The sequence below is a fragment of the Oncorhynchus gorbuscha genome, linkage group LG26, assembly GCF_021184085.1.
Source record: "Oncorhynchus gorbuscha isolate QuinsamMale2020 ecotype Even-year linkage group LG26, OgorEven_v1.0, whole genome shotgun sequence".
Lineage (NCBI taxonomy): Eukaryota > Metazoa > Chordata > Actinopteri > Salmoniformes > Salmonidae > Oncorhynchus > Oncorhynchus gorbuscha.
The window spans coordinates 33429160-33451888 of record NC_060198.1 but is presented as its reverse complement, the minus strand read 5'-3'; the positions used below and the strand labels follow the sequence as shown (position 1 = coordinate 33451888).

The 22729-nt window shown below is 45.1% G+C and overlaps 1 protein-coding gene across 1 annotated transcript in view; it reads right to left on the bottom strand.

Moving 5' to 3' along the window:
* The window catches only part of LOC124015412 (histone deacetylase 5-like), a 52896-nt gene that overhangs the window by 19205 nt on the left and 10962 nt on the right, over window positions 1-22729 (bottom strand). The window contains 7 exon segments of the mRNA XM_046330581.1: window positions 595-714; window positions 5654-5766; window positions 6774-6905; window positions 7963-8096; window positions 8426-8534; window positions 8770-8914; window positions 9074-9366. Coding sequence (XP_046186537.1) covers window positions 595-714; window positions 5654-5766; window positions 6774-6905; window positions 7963-8096; window positions 8426-8534; window positions 8770-8914; window positions 9074-9366 — 1046 coding nt within the window.

Below are 22729 nucleotides of genomic sequence, written 5' to 3'. Positions count from 1 at the left end.
AGTTCAAAGTAGCATAAGTGGAAAATAGACAGGACACAATCTTTCCAAAACTGCAGCGCTCGTTGTTGTAACATATTTCCCTACTTCAGCCAAGCAGTCCATTAAGAATTTGTGATAAAACTGTCGTCATTTGGCAAGGAATGAAGCTTGTGTATCCCATCAGTTAGATACGTTTTTAATAGGCCTAACGGGAGCGTGTGTGTGTGTGTGTGTGTGTGTGTGTGTGTGTGTGTGTGTGTGTGTGTGTGTGTGTGTGTGTGTGTGTGTGTGTGTGTGTGTGTGTGTGTGTGTGTGTGTGTGTGTGTGTGTGTGTGTGTGTGTGTATAGAGGGAGCGGTCGGAACGCAATTGAGTGAGTGAGACACGGAGGGGAAAGGGAATTTAGGGAGAAGAACTGTGTGATGCTTGGCTTGGTTTTCTTTTTGTTGTGCCACGCCAATGCACATGTACAAATGGAACTAGAGTCAAAGCAAATAAACATGGTCTTCTAGACAACATTTCGATCTCTGGTTAAAGATAGAGTTTTTACATCCATTTGAGTACTCATGCCTATCCCTATAGTTTGTGTTGTTCAGAATTTCAGTCCAGTACTCACGGTGAGGTGCGAGTTGGCTGGTAGGCCCAGGGAGATGTTGGGCAGCGAGGGGGATGTGTAGAGGCTCAGCGGACTGACTGTCCCATCGGCGTTAAGGGTCTGGTGGAGGGACCGCAGCTGCTGCACAGAAAAGAGGGAGGAAAAAGTGATTGAGTGAGAGAGAGCGTGTGAAAGGGAAAAGGGCGAGAGAGAGGGAACAGAAGAGGAGCAACAGAGACAACCAACAGGGGTGTTTTCCAGAGAGAGAGAACAGAAGAGGAGCAAGAGAGACAACTAGCAGGGGTGTTTTCCAGCAAGAGAAGACAACAACTAGCAGGGGTGTTTTCCAGAGAGAGGGAACAGAAGAGGAGCAAGAGAGACAACTAGCAGGGGTGTTTTCCAGAGAGAGAGAACAGAAGAGGAGCAAGAGAGACAACCAGCAGGGGTGTTTTCCAGAGAGAGGGAACAGAAGAGGAGCAAGAGAGACAACCAACAGGGGTGTTTTCCAGAGAGAGGGAACAGAAGAGGAGCAACAGAGACAACCAACAGGGGTGTTTTCCAGAGAGAGGGAACAGAAGAGGAGCAAGAGAGACAACTAGCAGGGGTGTTTTCCAGAGAGAGGGAACAGAAGAGGAGCAAGAGAGACAACTAGCAGGGGTGTTTTCCAGAGAGAGGGAACAGAAGAGGAGCAAGAGACAACTAGCAGGGGTGTTTTCCAGAGAGAGGGAACAGAAGAGGAGCAAGAGACAACTAGCAGGGGTGTTTTCCAGAGAGAGGAACAGAAGAGGAGCAACAGAGACAACTAGCAGGGGTGTTTTCCAGAGAGAGAGGAAACAGAAGAGGAGAACAAAGAGCAAGAGAGACAACTAGCAGGGGTGTTTTCCAGAGAGAGGGAACAGAAGAGGAGCAAGAGACAACTAGCAGGGGTGTTTTCCAGAGAGAGGGAACAGAAGAGGAGCAAGAGACAACTAGCAGGGGTGTTTTCCAGAGAGAGGGAACAGAAGAGGAGCAAGAGAGACAACTAGCAGGGGTGTTTTCCAGAGAGAGGGAACAGAAGAGGAGCAAGAGACAACTAGCAGGGGTGTTTTCCAGAGAGAGGGAACAGAAGAGGAGCAAGAGAGACAACTAGCAGGGGTGTTTTCCAGAGAGAGGGAACAGAAGAGGAGCAAGAGACAACTAGCAGGGGTGTTTTCCAGAGAGAGGGAACAGAAGAGGAGCAAGAGACAACTAGCAGGGGTGTTTTCCAGAGAGAGGGAACAGAAGAGGAGCAACAGAGACAACCAACAGGGGTGTTTTCCAGAGAGAGGGAACAGAAGAGGAGCAAGAGAGACAACTAGCAGGGGTGTTTTCCAGAGAGAGGGAACAGAAGAGGAGCAAGAGAGACAACTAGCAGGGGTGTTTTCCAGAGAGAGGGAACAGAAGAGGAGCAAGAGAGACAACTAGCAGGGGTGTTTTCCAGAGAGAGGGAACAGAAGAGGAGCAAGAGAGACAACTAGCAGGGGTGTTTTCCAGAGAGAGAGAACAGAAGAGGAGCAAGAGAGACAACTAAGCAGGGGTGTTTTCCAGAGAGAGGGAACAGAAGAGGAGCAAGAGAGACAACTAGCAGGGGTGTTTTCCAGAGAGAGGGAACAGAAGAGGAGCAAGAGAGACAACTAGCAGGGGTGTTTTCCAGAGAGAGGGAACAGAAGAGGAGCAAGAGAGACAACTAGCAGGGGTGTTTTCCAGAGAGAGGGAACAGAAGAGGAGCAAGAGAGACAACTAGCAGGGGTGTTTTCCAGAGAGAGGGAACAGAAGAGGAGCAAGAGAGACAACCAACAGGGGTGTTTTCCAGAGAGAGGGAACAGAAGAGGAGCAAGAGAGACAACTAGCAGGGGTGTTTTCCAGAGAGAGGGAACAGAAGAGGAGCAAGAGAGACAACTAGCAGGGGTGTTTTCCAGAGAGAGGGAACAGAAGAGGAGCAAGAGAGACAACCAACAGGGGTGTTTTCCAGAGAGAGGGAACAGAAGAGGAGCAAGAGAGACAACTAGCAGGGGTGTTTTCCAGAGAGAGGGAGCGAGAGAGTGAAGTCTTCCAGCTCACTAAAACATCCCATCAGTGCATGTATATTTCATCTACCCTAGCAACAACGAGAGGAGAAGAAAGGAATCCATCTTGTGCTCTATCTGACCCTCTGCAGTATAAACAGATAGGACAGGAGCTCTAACCGTAGTGTGACTCATTCTTTCAGCTTGCACAACATGTTTCTCTCCAGAGGCCGCCGAAGCTTCCAGTTCACTTTGAACAAACGGCTGTTATTTGATGTTTGTGCAGGTGTGCTAGCTAGTACCATTTCAGGAACTTTTCTTACTTGCCATTTAGACTTCACCTGCCTAACACTGTACAGAAACCCCACATACTGTAGGCTGTGTCCGAAATTTGTCTTGCCTACTACTTACTAAAAATACATACTGTGTACTAATAGTACTACATACAATTTAGAACGTATGCCATAAGCAACAAATATCAACATACTAATCATCCATTATGAGAAGGCATCATCTAATGTGCAATCGCACTTGTTCCCTGCCAGTTGTTCATTTTAGTATGCCATATTCTGATTATCAGCTGTTGTCAAACACACGTGAACGCAACAGAGACAACACTCTTCCTCAATAGTGTGCAGCGATTTCTACTCGACGAAAATATGAAATGAGTATGACAACAGCTGATAATTAAATTCTAGGATGTAAAACACACGTGATTTTTTTAAATGTTTGAAATCACACATTTTACTTTATTTTCACATAACCATATTGTGTTCTAAATAGAATGCTTTTTGGGTATTTGGACACAACCATATTTCTCCCTGCCTTCAAGGGCCCTTCTATTTTTAAGAACCCCCCAGCGGGTGTCAGCCTTCTTCACACGTTCTCACTGATAATGACATTATTAGGGGAAGAATGACTCAACAGAATCTTGAAACAGGGAAAATAAGGGGGGGAATAAAGTCACCATGTATCCCAAATAAGGTGTTGATCCATGGCAAACTGCCCTATTTGTTGTTAAAACAATGTCACGCTCTCCTTTTTGTGTGCGTCTGACCATTTATTGGCCCGGATCTGCTGGGGCGGCGATGACGCAATAACGTTCTTGATGGGGGTGGCTATTTCGGAAAGTTGCACACAGACGGCTAACAAGGCACTTATGTCATCAGCGGTCGACTGTTTCTCCGCTTCGAGAGAATGGCAGCAATCAAGTATTTTCAGGGAGGGAGGGTAGGGAAAATAAATGGTCTCGGAGATTGACTAATGCTTTTTATTTTTGTTGCCCTACTTTTGGAGAGAAGAGAGAGGAAGTATTTTTGGGTGTTATAAAATGGCAGGGAGAAGATGGCTGTAAATTGAGTGTTGAGAGAGCGGTCTGAATGAGAGGACAAATGCTCATTTGAATTCAAATCATCAATCCTGTTCTACCAAATAGAAAAACACATTTATCCATTAAAACACAGGTCTTCTAAAACATATATTTGAAGAGGTAGATATGGGGAGTAAGAGAGTACCTGAGAGCTATAGTGTTCCAGCTACAGCTATTCTGTAAGTAGCCTGACTACCAGGAAAAACTCAAGTCCCAGGGACAAGAACTGGTAGTTCTGATCAGTGAACTTACAGTATGTTCTGCGATGAAATAGCTAAGGCAGCTAGGCCTATATTTATCTTGTCTTACAAAATGAACAATGGATCAGGTTTTATTATCAAAATGGAGGATAGGAGTCATTCAGAACGCTATGGCAAGCTCTCTCTCCCGCCTACATCCCCTCGTCATCTCTCTCGCTCCCAAGGTTAAGATGTTCCTGGGGCCACTTGATGCTCAGTGTGCATCAGACCTAACCCCCCCCCCCCCCAAAGCTTATTTTCAGGCCTTATTCACTGCACTCAGCTGCTATCCTCTCGCCCTAGTTTACAATTCAGCCAAGCACAATGACCATACAAGCGTAAAGAATAAGCTACTATTAGCCCTAAAGAACACAGTCTACCTAGTCATGTAACACTCCTCATAAGTCCCCATTGCATTTGATCTATAACTAACAGCAGGTTTGATAAAAACTAAACCAAGTCACCAGGTAGCCAATTGAATCCCCAAGCTGACAAGGTTTTAATCTGTTGTTCTGCGCCTGAGCAAGGCAGTTAACCCACTGTTCCCCGGGCACTGACGAAGTGGATGTCAATTATGGCAGCCCCCCCGCACCTCTCTGATTCAGAGAGGTTGGATTAAATGTGGAAGTCACCATTCAGTTGAAGGCATTCAGTTGTACAACTGACTAAGTATCCCCCTTTCCCAATCAGAATGGGTTCCATTTGCATCTGTCTTTCAACACTTTTTATACCAATGCTTCTAATGTGATGAGACATTTTATAAAGCATGCACTCTGTTGGTCCCTGGTAACACAGCAGTAGGTCATGGATTTTCCATGGTGTGTTATAAAAATGCATCACAGACAAACAGCAACACATATTTCAGGGGTTATAAAGTTCCATAGAAGGTAGAATTATATATATATATACACATTTTATTTTTGTGTGTTGAATTTTTTTTCTCCCCAATTTCGTGGTATCCAATTGTTTAAGTAGCTACTATCGTCGCTACAACTCCCGTACGGGCTCAGGAGAGACGAAGGTTGAAAGTCATGCGTCCTCTGAATCACAATCCAACCAAGCCGCACTGCTTCTTAACACAGCGCGCATCCAACCCGGAAGCCAGCCGCACCAATGTGTCGGAGGAAACACTGTGCACCTGGCAACCTTGGTTAGCGCGCACTGCGCCCGGCCTGCCACAGGAGTTGCTGGTGCGCAATGAGTCAAGGATATCCCTACCGGCCAAACCCTCCCTAACCCGGACGACACTAGGCAAATTGTGCGTCGCCCCACGGACCTCCCGGTCGCGGCCACGACAGAGCCTGGGCGCGAACCCAGAGTCTTTGTTGGCACAGCTGGCACTGCAGTACAGCGCTCTTAACCACTGCGCCACCTGGGAGGCCTGTAGAATTATATTTTGCAGAGGTGAGGCCCCCCTAGCATCCTCCCGCAGCCCTCCCCTCTCTTACCTCTGCGTGAATGTTGGGGACAGAGCCGCTGGATCCGTTCTCTGCGATGGCGCTGTTGGAGCTGTTGGGCGAGCTGGGCCCGGAGCCAGGGGCACTGCTGCACATGGAGGACACTGCAATGACAATGGAACAGGCCACTCAGAGACAGAACCAACCCAGCATCCCAGGCAGACAGACACCACCGCCAAAACCCTTGTGGTATGGCCTTTCTCCAATCTTGCATCAAACTGTACAAATGTGAAGATTAATGTCTAGGTTTTATCAGGCTGTTTTCTATGAGTATACAGAAAGGTAGAAACAGAATAGACCATCATTGGTGACATATACATGGAATCAGGAAAAAGGACTTCCCGACATTTCTTTGACTGTTTCAAGAGGCCAACATTCTAAGTCCTAATCCAAACCTTCCCAAAAACCCTGTTCCCCTTTTCCCTGCTCCACTGCCAACTAACCCCCGCCCCCCCAAACCCACCCCCTTTTGTCCTATTCAAGCCTTATGTATTAATCTACATCCTACTCTATAGTCCCTGCTATTTTTGTTTGCCTCCAATAAGTCCCTATATTTTGTCCCAGAAAAGCTTCTGCTTTCATTAGCAGATGAAACGGGCGAGTTAAATCAAAAGCCTCTATAAGCATAGCTTCTGTTGTGGTCTCGAGAACAACCAGCATTTATACGATCTCCTATGTTTACATAGTAGTTGCCCATGACATGGAAACTGGCTAATAGGGCAAACCCTTAAACCTAGCATATGGTAGCTAGCTCCAGTACTAGGTCTGGAAAGGCACTGTGTGGCATGTGTATATAGCCAACCTGGCTAAGTGGGTTATGTAACTAGGTCCTTCTGGGAAATGAGCTTGAGGTGTAGAGTGCCCCGCCGGATGTCTACTATTACCATCAGGCCAGAGTTGAAATGACCGTTTTATGTTAAGTAGGGTGGTATTTTAGATGGTTTATGGTTCACCCAACCGGATGCTTCTCACTGGGGTTGGTTTACAACTATGAAATGGCACAGGGTGTGGAATTCCAGTTAAAGAGTGTACAATGTATTTGTATGCGAGTATGTAAATGCATGATGGATGAGAGTGTAAATGCACGGTGTGTGTGTGTGTGCGCTCTCACCAGAGATCTCGATGGCTCTCTTTTTGAAGGTGCTGATCACTGTCCCATCCTTCCTCCTCAGCAGAGGACTGCTCCGCCTCTCAGCTACCTTCTGTTTTAACCGCGAACGCACCTTCAGATTGGGCTCGGAGGCTGTCAGAGAGAGATAGGAGAGTGATAGGAGAGAGAGAGCGCGAGAGAAAGAGAGCCGAGTTTAAATGAAAAAGATCTACAACAGAAACCATAAACGAGCAACAGCTCATACAGAGTCTATTGAAAACTACTATGGATGGCTACAAATGGGGCTATTTATACAGTTTATTGACTGGGGGCACCAAGACTGAAATAAACGTCCATTTGCAACTAACCCCTCCTTCACACAACTGCTTTTTCAGACCATTGTTGATGCAATGAACGACAGACCAAATTAGACGAATGGAAGTAAATAAAAACAGAGGGATTGGACCCCAGGAAGAATACCTGCTGCTTTGGCAAAAGCTAATGGGGATCCAAATAAACCAATAAGGAGGGATGGGAAAAAAACAGGAATTGGGGCAATTAAGCAAAAGCCCCGGGTTTAATTTAATTAGCCTCCAATAGCGGTGCTTTCCACTGGACGTCACACATTCCACCCACCTATGTAGACCAGCTAAGACTTTTAGCCCTGATAACATCATGGGCTTTAGTATGGCTTTCATTTTATTAGAAATCAAAATGTTTGGGGTGAGGACGATCAGAGAGGCTGAAGTAAGGAGAATGCACACGCACACACTCAGAGTTATACCTTTCAGTCACAAGTCCCAGTAAGAACAAGCTAACAAGTCTATGGAAACAATACCAAACAACAACACGCAATACAATTACATTTAGATCCACAGCAAGCATATATTTAAGCATGTGTCACGGGTCAGCTTCTCAGACCCAGATTCAGCTTACTGCTGGACTAAAACACATTCATTGGCAACCTCCATTTAGTAACCACCCCACTCCATTGGCTTGTCTGTGGGTGGGCTTAATTATTTACGTGAGTGAGTGTGTAGCTATTGCCCACCAGTCTTCACCAACACTGCTGCGATGACTCATTCTGACTCATACCAGCAAAAGAGAAACACTAAAATGTACACACATACCCACTGTCAGACATGGGTAGGTGCCTTAAAGTAATGCAGACCTGCAATCGCACACACACACGCAGAGTGCATCCACTCACCAGTCTTCCGGAGAGGGAAATCATCCCTGACCTCGTAGGACCCCAGTAGCGGGGGCAGTTTGTAGGAGGGCGGCGTTCCCGGAGTGTTACTCTGAGGGGGGGAGTTGGGGTCCAGAGAGGTGTGGTGGGCCCCCCTGATGAAGCCATAACAGGTAAGATAGCAGAATCAGTTGATACTACTTGTGATGTAGACAAGACATTCTCTGACTAGATTAAAACCTCTATCCATTTGGCATGACACCCGCTGAGGAAGGTAAACAAGACATACCACTCTCTGGAGCTCCAAGTATTTTTTAACGGTTCACTCCGGGTCAATGCATGTGTAGGAGCTCTAAGAGTCCTAGCTAAGGTGTAGCCCTTCCTCCATATTCATTAACCATTAACGTCCATGGCTCTTGACCAGTCTGCCCGCTAATGTTAGCCAGCCTCAGAACTCAAATTAGATGTCGATGGTTAGGCTCACCAGCATTTCTGGGGGAAGGAATGATTTAGTCCGCCGGGTGTACCAGGCTCTTTTTTGCTCAGGAGGAACTCCTGTAGCTTCAGCTTCACCTCCGTACTGGCAATGGCACCTTCCGGAACAAACCATCAACACAAAGCTATTATAACTCAAACAAAGACCAACAGCTATGGAGTATGAGGATCTAAACTAGAGCAATAACAGTAGAACTGTATAACTCTATTAAGTAAAAGTGTCTGATAAGACATAGCTACCGTATATTTCAGTGTTTACTTTCTGAAAGCTTCTCTTCATACATACACCAGATAACTACTGCTCAGTGTGTGACCTCCATGTGTACTACTCACTCTCTTTGCCCTTCTCCTTGTTGCGTAGCATGAGGAGCTGCTGCTCCAGCCTCTGTTTCTCCAGCTCTTCATGCCTCTGCTGCTCCAGCTTCCTCTTCTGTTCCAGCTCCTGCTGCCGCTTGGCCGCCAGGATCTCCTGCTGCTGCTGCAGGGACGCCAGGGGGAAGGAAAGCCAGAGAGGGGGGGGGGATGTCAAATGAAGCTCAAACTGACGGCCAGAAACGAACAGATCGGTCCAGTGGCGTGTGGCTAAAGACGTTTCTCACCCCCACCCACCAGCCTTCCTAAAGCGTATCCCCATTACCTTCAGGTGCTCCTGCAGCTGAACCTCATGCTGGCGTGTCAGAACCTCATGCTGCTTCTGGAACTCAGCAAAGAGGAGCTGTTTCTGAAGCTCCTGCTGCTGCTTGAGGAGGAGCAGTTCATGCTGCAGTTGCTGCTCCCTCATGGCTGGGTCCACCCCCCCACCTCCTCCGCCCAGGGGCCCCAGCCTGGGATCTGTCCTCAGGTCCACAGGACCGCCACCGCCAACACCCTGCTCACTGCCGCCCACAGGGCTCTGCATCCCCGAGGGGAGAGTTGTCTTCACCTCCACAGCTAGATGGAGGAAGGGGTGGAAAGCGGAGAGAGTGGGAAGGAGACAGAAGGAAATTAGAATAAAGGAGGGAAAGAAGAGAGGGAGACATGAGATAAAGGAGGGGAGCAGACAAAGAACAAGAAAATAGTTTGTTAAATGGTGATCAAATAAACCACAAATAAAGATGAAGTACAGCAGTTCAAACAATTTTTTCCCCAATCAAAAACAAAACAAAACCTTCTGATATTGCGGAAATTGGGAGGTTAAAGTTCAAGGACTGAAGTAATTCCCTTTGATAGAAATTACATTTAACTTAGTTTGACTACCATAATACATATGTCTTTTAGCCATGAGGCTTGGCACAGATCTAGGAGTTCAATAATGTTTGGCATGCTAGCTCTCTCTGGAGCCGTTGCATAACTCTACCGTGATGACAGCGTTCAGTAGAGTTGGACACACTACTGTCGTACAGTACACACATCAGGAGGAATAAAGTTTGGGGCCTGTTCTCTCTGCTGGCAAAAGTATGAAGGGTGCAAGTTGTATTTAGAACACTTAGGCGAGTGTTTAAATGTACTATTTTAAAAGTAGGATTCCACAGAAGTGTGTGAGTGCTTATGTGGTTCCTGAATAATGAAATCACAGTATGTACATTTATACAGTACATACTTCAATGACTGAAGGAGCGTCTTGGAGTGTTTCCGTGTGACTGTTAGTGTTACGCAAAGAGTCATCACTTCATCAGCTGATGAAGAAGAGTAACACCATTCATGGTTTACTAGTTATTTATTTTGTATGGCGCATGTTATCGCTATGAATTACAAGGAATCCATCCGTATCACACTAGGTAACTCTATAGTGTGTCGATGTATGCATTTTGCTCAATAGGAGACAGTATTGAACGGTAGGGATGGGAGTGGACCTTGCTAAAAATAGCCAGGGCGACTATCGACACAAAGAGGGCACATCGTTACATAACCTGGGAGGACCACAGTAGGCAGGGTCAGGACGAGGTCAGAAGTCAGGGCAGAGCCAAGACCGGGACGAGGGCAGAGCCAAGACCAGGACAGAGCCAAGACCAGGACGAGGGCAGAGCCAAGACCAGGACGAGGGCAGAGCAAAGACCAGGGCAGAGCAAAGACCAGGGCAGAGCAAAGACCAGGGCAGAGCAAAGACCAGGGCAGAGCAAAGACCAGGGCAGAGCAAAGACCAGGGCAGAGCAAAGACCAGGGCAGAGCAAAGACCAGGGCAGAGCAAAGACCAGGGCAGAGCAAAGACCAGGGCAGAGCAAAGACCAGGGCGAGGGCAGAGCAAAGACCAGGGCAGAGCAAAGACCAGGGCAGAGCAAAGACCAGGGCAGAGCAAAGACCAGGGCAGAGCAAAGACCAGGGCAGAGCAAAGACCAGGGCAGAGCAAAGACCAGGGCAGAGCAAAGACCAGGGCAGAGCAGAGCAAGCAAAGACCAGGGCAGAGCAAAGACCAGGGCAGAGCAAAGACCAGGGCAGAGCAAAGACCAGGGCAGAGCAAAGACCAGGGCAGAGCAAAGACCAGGGCAGAGCAAAGACCAGGGCAGAGCAAAGACAGAGCAAAGACCAGGGCAGAGCAAAGACCAGGGCAGAGCAAAGACCAGGGCAGAGCAAAGACCAGGGCAGAGCAAAGACCAGGGCAGAGCAAAGACCAGGGCAGAGCAAAGACCAGGGCAGAGCAAAGACCAGGGCAGAGCAAAGACCAGGGCAGAGCAAAGACCAGGACGAGGGCAGAGCAAAGACCAGGACGAGGGCAGAGCAAAGACCAGGACGAGGGCAGAGCAAAGACCAGGACGAGGGCAGAGCAAAGACCAGGACGAGGGCAGAGCAAAGACCAGGACGAGGGCAGAGCAAAGACCAGGACGAGGGCAGAGCAAAGACCAGGACGAGGGCAGAGCAAAGACCAGGACGAGGGCAGAGCAAAGACCAGGACGAGGGCAGAGCAAAGACCAGGACAGAGCCAAGACCAGGACAGAGCCAAGACCAGGACAGAGCCAAGACCAGGACGAGGGCAGAGCAAAGACCAGGACAGAGCCAAGACCAGGACGAGGGCAGAGCCAGGGCACTCTACGACACTCCAGGAGCTTTGTCTCTGATACATTAAGCACAGAGTTGGCAACAACGCACAGCATCCCAAAGCCGCAAAGCCACTGGCAAGTGCTGCTGCCAAACAGACAAGCACAGCCACCTGGCAAGGGCAACGCTACTGTTTTAGACCTTTCCTTAAGTAGACAGAGAAATCAGGGATTGGAATGGGCTATTGGGCTATTGTGTGCCCCAAGGTGGCTTCCAATGCACCCAACCGTTTCCATTATCCATTTGTTTCACCTTTCATTAACCCTCAATGGCCACAAGGCTTGACATTGGTGCAGGGTCAGAACTGAGTAGGACAAGACACTAAGGTTTAACATCTCAAACAAATGCAGAAAAAAAAACAATGGAAGAGATTAGTGGGCAGGCAGAGAAGCACTCAGTCTGCAACAATGGTCAAGGGTAAAGAGGTTGACTGCCGCCCATGCATTGGTGGATGTAGAGTATTGGATCCCAGCTGTAGGCTAGGACCTAATGAGAAGGCACCGATTCCGTGTCACAGATGGTTAAGTCACTCAGTGACCAGATAATGAGAGAGAAGAGATAGGCTAACTCCTGTGGAAAAAATAAATGGGAGACTGAGGGAGCAGCTAGCACTAGCTGAAAAGCACTGCTTTGTGAGTTTGATTCTGAACGCAACGGCATCTATGAGTGGACCTCCAAGCCTGGAGAACTAAACCAGTTATTTTTCATCGAAGATGCATGCAGTTAAAGACAATTATAAATAAAATAAAAAGTCATCTAGGGTCAGATAAGGCTGGGCATTGCCAGGGACCTTACGATATCACAACACTTCGGTGCCGATATGTATTGTGATTCACACACACACACAGTAATTCGATTCTGTGATTTGAAGTTCCAAACATATTGCTCACTCAGGGTTTAAATTAATCTTAGATTAGACCTAATCTAGAGTTTGTAACTAGGTTTATAAAATTAAGCAGATGTTTTGCACCATTTACTTTTTAAAGACTAGATTAGTAAAATACTAAACTACAGGTGTATTTCTAAATTCAATCTGGAGTGCCAGAGTGCTCTGGGCAATGGTAAATTCAGAGTGTTTCGCACTGGCTGAGGAGTAGGGTTGATCCGAATGTTCTGGCACCCAAGCTACCTGGCTAATGTTGGCTAGCTTGCTAGCTACTTCCAGACACAAATGAGAGAACGCCTCACTGACCATTTTACTCACCCTAGCAGAGCTGGTTAGGCTGTTTTCATGTTATCCAGAGCGTTGGTGACTGTGCTGCTGGCAACAATTTAATTATGCTTTTTGCCCATGTTTACTAACACCGGCTATATTCAAAGACTGTTGAGTCTGTCAATTCATCAGTTATTCTGCGCTCTGGCACACTCAGACGAGAGTGCTCTGCTACTGCAGGGCAGCTCTCTAGGCCCTCTACTCTTTAATATTTTTATCAATGACCTGCCACTGGCATTAAACAAAACATGTGTATCCATGTATACTGATTATGATTCAACCATATATGCAAACACAGCTAATGAAGTCACTGAAACCCTTAACAAAGAGTTGCAGTCTGTTTTGGAATGGGTAGCCAGTAATAAACTGGTCCTGAACATCTAAACCTAAGAGCAATGTATTTGGTACAAATAATTCCTTATGTGCTAGACCTCAGCTATATCTGGTAATGAATGGTGTGGCTGTTGAACAAGGTGAGAATACTAAATTACTTGGCGTTACCATAGATCGTAAACTGTCATAGTCAAAATATATAGATTTAATGGTTGTAAAGATGGGGAGAGATCTTGCTGTAATAAAGAGATGGTCTGCTTTTTTGACACCACACTCCAAAAAGAAAGTCCTGCAGGCTCTAGTTTAGTCTAATCTTGATTATTGTCCAGTCGTGTGGTCCAGTGCTGCAAGGAAAGATCTAGTTAAGCTGCAGCTGGCCCAGAACAGAGTGGCACTTTTTGCTCCTAATTGTAATCAGAGGTCTGATATAAATACTATGCATGCAAGTCTCTCTTGGCTAAGAGTTGAGGAGAGACTAAATGCATCACTTCTTTTCATAAGAAACATTGTGTTTAAAATCCCAAATTGTTTGCATAGTCAATTTACACACAGCTCTGACACACACTTATCCCACCAGACATGCCACTAGGAGTCTTTTCATAGTCCCCAAATCCAGAACAATTATATAGAGCCCTTATTGCATGGAACTTCCATCTCATATTATTAAAATAAACAAAGCAATGCCTCTCCCCTATTTGACCTAGATAGTGTGTGTATGCATTGATATGTAGGCTACGTGTGCCCTTTTAAAAATGTATGTAGTTCGGTCCTCGTCTAATGATGTCATTCTGTATTATGTTTCATGTTTTGTGTGGACCCCAGGAAGAGTAGCTGCTGCATTTGCAACAGTTAATGGGGATAAAATACCAGATAGCCAGAGTTAAATTTACAAATGTACCCTATGACTAGTGAAACATGTCATAATGGATTTACCATAGAAATAGAATTTGAACATATTTCTACAGAAACAAACGAGCACTGGTCATAGTTAGTTTGTTAGCTAGCAAGCAAAGTGAGTTTTCACTTCGGGCTAATGATTAAATATTCTTTTTACATTTACATTTGACACCAGTCATTTAGCTGACGTTCTTATTTTTTCATCTAGTCGACTCTGGTTACTGGCCCAATGTTCATAACCGCTAGGCTACCTGCCACCGTCAAAGAGTGAGCCTGCTAGTTGAGTTGTTTATCAACTGAAAATAAAGATCATACAATGACATTTGATTAACTTAAAACCTCCTCCTTTGGTAGTTTTGATTTAATCCCTAAACTAAGTTTAACAGTTATTTTAAAAACAATGGCACAGCAATATTATATTAGATCTCATTTTAAAGTCCAAATTAAACTTAGTTTAGAAGGATTAAATATAACTATGATTAGTTTAAAACTAGGTTGAAAAACTTGGTGCAACAAGATAAGAGTTAATCCATGTTGGTGCAGCCCACCCTATATGTCAGCTGCAGATAGAAGAGCGCATCAGGCAGTGCTGATCAAAATGTTCGATCAATATTTTTTTAAAGATGGAAATCAAGCTATAGGATGAAAAATACCTGAGTTTTGGCGCAGGTACAAATATTGATATATTGTCCAAAAATAATTTTTCAATATGTAACCAACACCCCCCCCCCATCACCACCCTCTTTCCTCTTGCTCTCCTTCCCAGGTGAATGCTGAGTAGGGTAACTATGCCAGACTGAATGATAAATGAGTAGGTACAACTGTGCTTCAGAGGTGGACCCTTTATCAAAATGCAAAAAACGAATGATTTCAGGTGTGAAACAATTACTTAAATCAGTGTTTTTGTCCAAAGTCCAAAGTCAGCAACTACCCATTAAGATTGCAAAAATGCTAATACAGGGAAAATAAAATGGATATCGATGACGGTAAAGTGGAATAACAGTTGTTAACCACAATAGCAGCTTGCCTCAAGTACTTTAGGCCAGAGGCTTAAGGTTTGGAGGACTTTGGAATTAGGCCTCTGAGGTAGACCAGAGAATAGCATACTTACAATTTCATATTTGGAAGGTGTTCCTGATGTTTAGTACACTCGGTGTACATTCACATTGTATGTCACAGCATTAGGCAGGATTTTCACCTTAGAGCTTGCTGATTGGAGCATGCAGAGTTAACCAACAGGGTAATGATCCAATAGCTCTGTTGGTGGTCTGGCGGAAGCTTTCAGCTTATTCCAAATAAGATTACTATCCTTTATCAGTCGGCTTCTAAATTTAACCTTCCAGACAAATGTGTGTGTCGTGTGTGTGTGTGTCGTGTGTGTGTGTGTGTCAGCCATTTGACATCATTGCATCCCTTTCTTAAGTCGCCAGGAAAACTTTGGTTGTTGGGTGCCAGCCAACCAAATGAGCTTAACGTCGATCACCCAAAACACCTCAGTCAGAGAGAAAATAGGGGAGAAGACATTGAATGAATGAGCCAAAGGGAGAGTGCCTATTGCGATGTACCAGGTACGCCAAATGATCGTCGAGGCCTTCCATTCGAGAAACAAATGTACAAATCTGAAATCTGTACATCAATAATGACTCGTAAAAGCCATCAATGGTGCTCAATTACGCCAACATTGGTGTGACATGATTGGTTGTTGTCAGAGTGGTGCAATGTGCAAAGAAGTATTGGGCTCCTTTGCAGTGTTCAAATCCTCAATGAATTTGTAGGCACACAAAATACTTTAATGACACTGTCTGACTGTGCATTCAAAAGGAATCATTTGGTGTTGCCTGCTCCACTCTGTTTCGAGACAGTTAGCAGAGGGAGTCTGAGGAAAGATACGTTTTGATGATCGGCCCAAATGATCAAACGAGGGAACAGCCGCCAGGAGAACTCACAGGGGAGTTGCATCTGAGGCGGAAGGAACTACCGTCAGTCCCATATAGCAAATCAGATGTGCCAAACAGGTGTGGCTTTAACTCTGCAGCAAACAAAATACAGCAACACTCTATATGAAGTGCTGCATGGTTAACTATAGATGAATAATACATTTCTTCCTAGCCCAATTGATTATGGAGGCGATAACATGCTTGAGGCGTTAATTTTTCATCCAAGAACTCCACCACCTTGTCCTAGACAGACAGTTGCTAAACTTCTGGGTTCAACTTTGGTTCAGAAGTCTACTTCAAAAGAAACAACCCAGACGAAACAAAAAAGCAACAAAAAAAGGGAGGGAAGAAAAAGATAAGCGGAACCAACAGACTATTTTTGGTCAGAAATGGGATGTTAAAAGTCACAGTTTGAACACAGCCAAGAAAAAGAAAAGTAATATGTATCTTTCTTTTTAAATGAGGCAAAAAGTTGCTTGTAAAATCCTTGGCCTTTATTTAACTAGGCAAGTCAGTTAAAAGAACAAATTCTTATTTATTTTCAATGACGGCCAAGGAACAGTGGGTTAAACTGCCTTGTTCAGGGGCAGAACAACAGATCTTTACCATGTCAGCTCAGGGATTCGACCTTGCAACCTTTCGGTTATAAGTCTGACACTAACCACTAGGCTACCAACTATCCTGCAACAGTATCCACCAGGAATTGTTTAAGTTATGCTTGTGCTCACCTTACTCTAATTTTTTTTTAAATTAAACCACAATTTTCCTCTAAGAATTCTAATGATATAACCAGAGACGTATTGTAATTTCTAAGTTTGCTGTAACTAAGCTCTATTCTTTACCATGCGAGTCCTTAAAACAATAATTAAAGAAAGTAAGGAGAATGCACTTGGAGAAACAGCTACCTCAGAATTTAAAGTTTGACAAGGTGAAAATAGAGGCAAGCGGTACCTCCTTGTTAAAAATAAACAAAGATATTGCATTGTGTGGTGTTAAGGCAGAAACAAAGGAAGAGGTGGGAGGGAGATTTCTGGATAAGGAAGCCAACTAGGCCTAATCAATGAAAGGGTAGATACCCTGCGTGAGGGCCAGGAAGCAGAGCACTCAAATTTACTCAGATTATATTTTACTCCATGGATTACTGTAATCGCCTGTAAATGAGTCTAAAAATAGCACTCCCCCTGCCTCTCCCCCCCATGATGATGGCTGTCTGCATAAAGGGTGTGTGTGTGTGTGTGTATAAGTACACACGTTAGAGGGAAATGGAGAGTGTATGCAGGATTTTAGGGTTAGCTCAATGTTAACTTGGCTAAAGCCGTGTATCTAGTCTGTGATAAAATCAAAACATACTGTATTCACTCAGTGCCCCTGCCTTTGCCAACAGGCAACACGAGTAGACCTAATATTGAAACTATGCTCAACACTCTTACGACTGACGAGAGGCCTTACAGTGCAGTGCAATTGACTGAATAAAAGGGTCCATTTAAATGCTTTATTTTGTGTGCCATCATTGGGGAGAGGAAGACCAGTAGATGGAGACCAGCTAGTTTGCCACAGCCTTTATGTACGACAACCAAAGTTCCCCCAATTAAGACCGAAAGATCCATCTCCCAAGGGAGTATTCTGGCTTACACACTCCACTGCCAGCTTTGTGTCGCCTAATTATGCCAACCACTCCCACTCTTCCAGAGCTGGGGGTCATTATAAACCTCCACTCAAAGCCGTTAGTTATACGAAACACTGTCACACAAAGGCATGGATTATGCCTCCTCTGCCCCTTCTTCCTCCAATAACATCTTCTGGAGAGAAGGCCAGAGGAAATCATTCTTTCTAATCAAATTATCACATTAATTAGGCCCTAGCCAGACAAGGACGGAGGAGAGGAGAGCTACAAGCCAGGAGAGCATAGCAGGAGTACAATAAGGGTACAAAAAAGGTTTGACATGTAGGGTACCCCCGTCCCCTGTTCAGATTGTCGGACTGGTCGTTGATTGGATGGATCAAAGAAAAGTATCAATGAGATCAATTTTGTTGCCGCCATGAATTATGCAAGCCATTCTATTCAGCCAATAGACGAGCACGCTGCTGCTAACTGGATGCACAAGCATTTTAGACTCCAGGGGATCTTAGTGGGAACCCCTGTTGTGTTTGACATTGGCAATTTTATTTTTATTTAACTAGGCAAGTCAGTTATGACCAAATTCTTATTTACAATAATGACCTACCCCGGTCAAACCCTAACAACGCTGGGCCAATTGTGCACCGCCCATCACGGCCGATTTGTGATACAGTCTGGAATCGAACCAGGGTCTGTAGTGATGCTTCTAGCACTGGGAAGCAGTGCCATAGACCGCTGTGCCACTCGGGAGCCCCAATAAACATGTCAGTAAGTAAGAAGTGTCTTTTGGTCTTCTTGTAAAAGGCTTCAATTAGTTTCAAGTTGCAGCTTGTCATGCAATATGTACATTTTCAATTGATATTGTACATTTACTTCTCCGAGGAACCCCTTTGTTTACTCCCAAAATGGCTGCACCATAGTATAGCCTAGATCTGCTTCTATCTATAACTGGAGCCAACGGCACCTGCAATCCGTTCCTTCTGCTCCACCATTTTCAGAGCGCCCCCGACATCTCTTCCCCTTCTCTCTCGCTCCCAGCAGAGATTAGACAAGCAGCGACAGAACAAAGTCTGCCTGCGAAAAATGTCTGTTATAAATAACCCTGGATTAATAATGCACTGGGGGGGGGGGGCAGAAGGGATAGCACACTGCGCTTTTAAAAGTGCACGCTTCTATTTTGGGTTTTTCCAAATTTTTGATTGCTACTCGCTCAGTAGCTTCCAGCTCATCCCTGCTATCTCAGTCTTGGATGCGGATGCTGCAGAGGCAGCTACAAAAGGGAATATGGCATTCCCTTGCAGAGTACAGGCTTTGATCTAGCTAGATCTGTTCATGTGGAAAACACAAAGAGCAACTGCCCCTAAAAATCAACTAATCCCTTTGAAATCAGAGTCAGAAACATTTATTATAGGTGTGAAAATTGACTACAAAGTGTAAATAGGATAATTTGTCAATAGAAGTATCATCTGCTTATTTGGCCAAAAATGGTCAACCTCTGCAGTCCAAAATTCTGCAAAAAGTACAGGTCTTGTTAAGAGTTTTATTAGCATAAGTATAGCTACGCACTATATTTATCACTGTTGCGTCCTCTCTGTCCATGAGTCAAACACACGGCTGTGTCAATAGTCAAGCATGTGCCACCTCCTCGTGACGACTGATCGATCATTCCACTCAGCTAGGAACGTACAGTCTGAAGTGCAGCCATATATTATTCAAGTTGTTACAAGCTTTCTTTACAGGCTCTTTTTTTAGGTCTGCAAAACAGAGGGTGCAGCTTACGTCATGGTTCTTTTCTTTAGCAACGCTACACCAACCACACTTTGGAAAGACGAGAGAGTAAGCAAGACACGGGGGGGAAAAAAACACAGAAAAACAGCATGAATATTGCTTTCCAGAAATAGCACAAAGCAACATGAGGTAGGTTGCCCTGTCAAATCTGCTCTGCATCCTCTCCTTGTTAGCCACACACAGCGAAGAGAGAGAGAGCGGAGAAAGAGAAGGAGGTTCGAAACAGAAGCTGGCCTGATCTGTTCAGTTTTGTCAAAAATGGTGCCCAGATTAAAAAGTGGGAAAGACTAGAGAGAGAGCACAGGCAGGGTGATAGCCTATATTTACGTCCTTTGGAACAGTCTTATAGCGGTCGGAGCCTCATCCTGATGCTAATAGAGGAGGTTGTAAATAGCCTGTGTGATTTATGTGCCTCAGGAACCCCCAAAGCCTTGGCAGGCCTTCTGCAGGGGTAGCGCCTTGCTCTGGGAAAACAAGAAACTAGTTTTTTTTCCTGGAGGAAGCCCCCCCCCCCCCCCCCATTTAGCCAGTAGCTTGCCTGTTCCTTTGATTCTCCCTTTGGTATGCAACTGTTGATCGCCATGTAGCATTGCATGGATGTTCGAACATAATGAGCCATAATGGGAGTGGATTACAGATTGCTGCTGCCCGGATAGTCATGCGATGGGGACATGGCTTGCTGAAATTCAGGCCTTCACCCAGACTAAAGAATTTGAAAGGAAAATTCTTGGAAGATTCTGAGTTTTCCTACAGCAAACAGCTCCCTGTTGTCGTCTCCGTTTAACCTGAACCATAAAGAATGTTGAGCCTTGAACATAAGGCACTCTACTCCAGCACACTCCAAACACTGTCCCATTCAAATGAAGTAGCCTACACAAACACACTCTGGTGCACACAATCCCTGAAGGGTTGATTTGTTAGACACATGGGATAGCCTTCCTTTTGAAAAGAGGGGGGGAAATTATGGAAAGTATAAACATTGAGACGATGAAATGTCATCGCTAAGCACTGACCTGAGAGTCTGCCACTGTTTACATGTTCTATAAATGTTCCGGCATTGACGTCAAACGCTTGCATGAGAGGAATGTTGTTTTCTGGGTAAACTTCTATGTGTGGTGCGGAATTCATTTCATACCGCTTTTTAGCGGTAGGGGAGGGTTTGGCTCGGTTTGAATATATCCCAGTTGAGATAGAGCTCCTCATACCCAAATAAAAAATAAAACAGACCAGCATTTTATAGTGACGCACGTAATTATTTTGTAATAATATGATCCCTCAGAAGCTGCAGCTGCGCATTGGCAGTGGTTTATTTTACAAAGAAAATCCCTGAAACATAAGTGAGTTTTTGTTTTGAAGCACATCCTTTTATTTAAAAATCTAGTGTCACACTCTCTTAGGGGAGCCTTGGACGCGTCCAAGGAAAACATTTGTATAGAAACATTCTATTCATAAATCATAGACCTCAACTTTAAAAACAAATTATCTTGGGCATAGCCAAGATAGCCAGTAAAGGCCTCTTGATATTAATGGGTGTGTATTGTGGCCTGATCCAGAGAAAGTCCTTCAGCTGCCCATCTGCTCAAAAGAGGGTACCATCCCCCTGGGCTAAAAGCAGTGATCATGGACCCCTTCAGGATTCACACAACTTTATTTGTCAGCGATATAAATAGCGCCAGCCTTTAATGAAGTCTGACTTTCTCGGAGCTAAAATAGAACCCCTGTGGCCTCGCTGCTTCTCAGCCACAACAGTGGAGTCTGCTGCAGGATGAAGTTACATGTTCACACACAGAAACACGTGATACCAGTGTACTGGAGACAAGAACCAAGAGAGGTTGAAGTGTGTGCCACCTCCTGCTGGATTCAACAGCAAAGCATTTTGCCCTCCTTGGCATCTGGGGTGCCCATGGAACGTACCCATATAAATGCCAATCCATTTGGGTTTGAATAGTCACCACAGTGATTTGTAATGTAGTCAATTGCTGCGAACCACTAACCTCGGATGACCAAGATAAATTTGTCCAACACCACAATAACACATGCAGACATCAACACACCCCAACATTCTCTCCCTCTGTTGGATACACATTTTATAACAGTTGCCCTTCAAAACAGATATTAAAAGACAGTCCTTGGGATCACATGCAGGAGGCAAAAAGGCACTGACAGGACCCTGGTCCCTCCCAGAGGGAGCTCCGCTCAGTGACAGTTTCAGAACAAATGCATGAATCAATATTTGGAGAGCAGATCGAGTCCCGACTGGAGTTCCCTGGTACGCAGCGGAGGACTCTGTGTGGGTAACGAGAGTCTGGGGACAGCTGGTCCGCCAGGGCGTCTCTGGTGTCAGCCAGGATGAATGCATCAGTGCACCAGCCACCCACCCACAACCCTGCCACGCCACCAATGGGACACTTCCTATTGAGGTAGTCCTTCATCCCCGTCCGGGTGTGTCGGGCAAAATGGCACATACTTGTATCCGACCTGTCTAGGGCTTTTGAATGCTAGGAGGGGAGCATCAATAGTTGTATTCAGGTCTGGTCTTTACACCTTTATTTCATCTTTATTTAACTAGTCAAGTCAGTTAAGAACACATTCTTATTTTCAATGATGGCCTAGGACGGTGGGTTAACTGCCTCGTTCAGGGGAAGAATGACAGATTTTTACCTTGTCAGCTCGGGGATTCAATCTGGCAACCTTACAGTTAACTAGTCCAACGCTCTAACCTCCTGCCTTACATTGCACTCTGAGGAGCCTGCCTGTTACGCGAATGCAGTAAGCCAAGGTAAGTAGCTAGCTAGCATTAAACTTATCTTATAAAAAACAAATCAATCAATCACTAGTTAACTACACATGGTTGATGATAGTACTAGTACTATCTAGCATGTCCTGCGTTGCGTATAATCGATGCGGTGCGTATCGTTGCTCCAATGAGTACCTAACCATAAACATCAACGCCTTTCTTAAAAATCAATACACAGAAGTATATTTTTAAACCTGCATATTTAGCTTTTTTTAAAATCCAGGTTAGCAGGCAATATTAACCAGGTGAAATTGTGTCACCATTTAAATTTTCATTGCACGCAGAGTCAAGGAAAATGCAACAGTTTGGGCCTCCTAATTTGCCAGAATTTTACATAATTATGAAATAACATTGAAGGTTGTGCAATGTAACAGGAATATTTAGGCTTAGGGATGCCACCCGTTAGACAAAATACGGAACGGTTCCGTATTTCACTGAAAGAATAAACGTCTCGTTTTCGAGATGATAGTTTCCAGATTCGACCATATTAATGACCTAATGCTCGTATCTCTGTGTTATGTTATAACAAAGTCTATGATTTGATAGAGTAGTCTGACTGAGCAGTGTTAGGCAGCAAGCAGGCTGGTAAGCATTCATTCAAACAGCACTTTTGTGCGATTTGCCAGCAGCTCTTCTCAATGCTTCAAGCATTGAGCTGTTTATGACTTCAAGCCTATCAACCCCCGAGATTAGGCTGG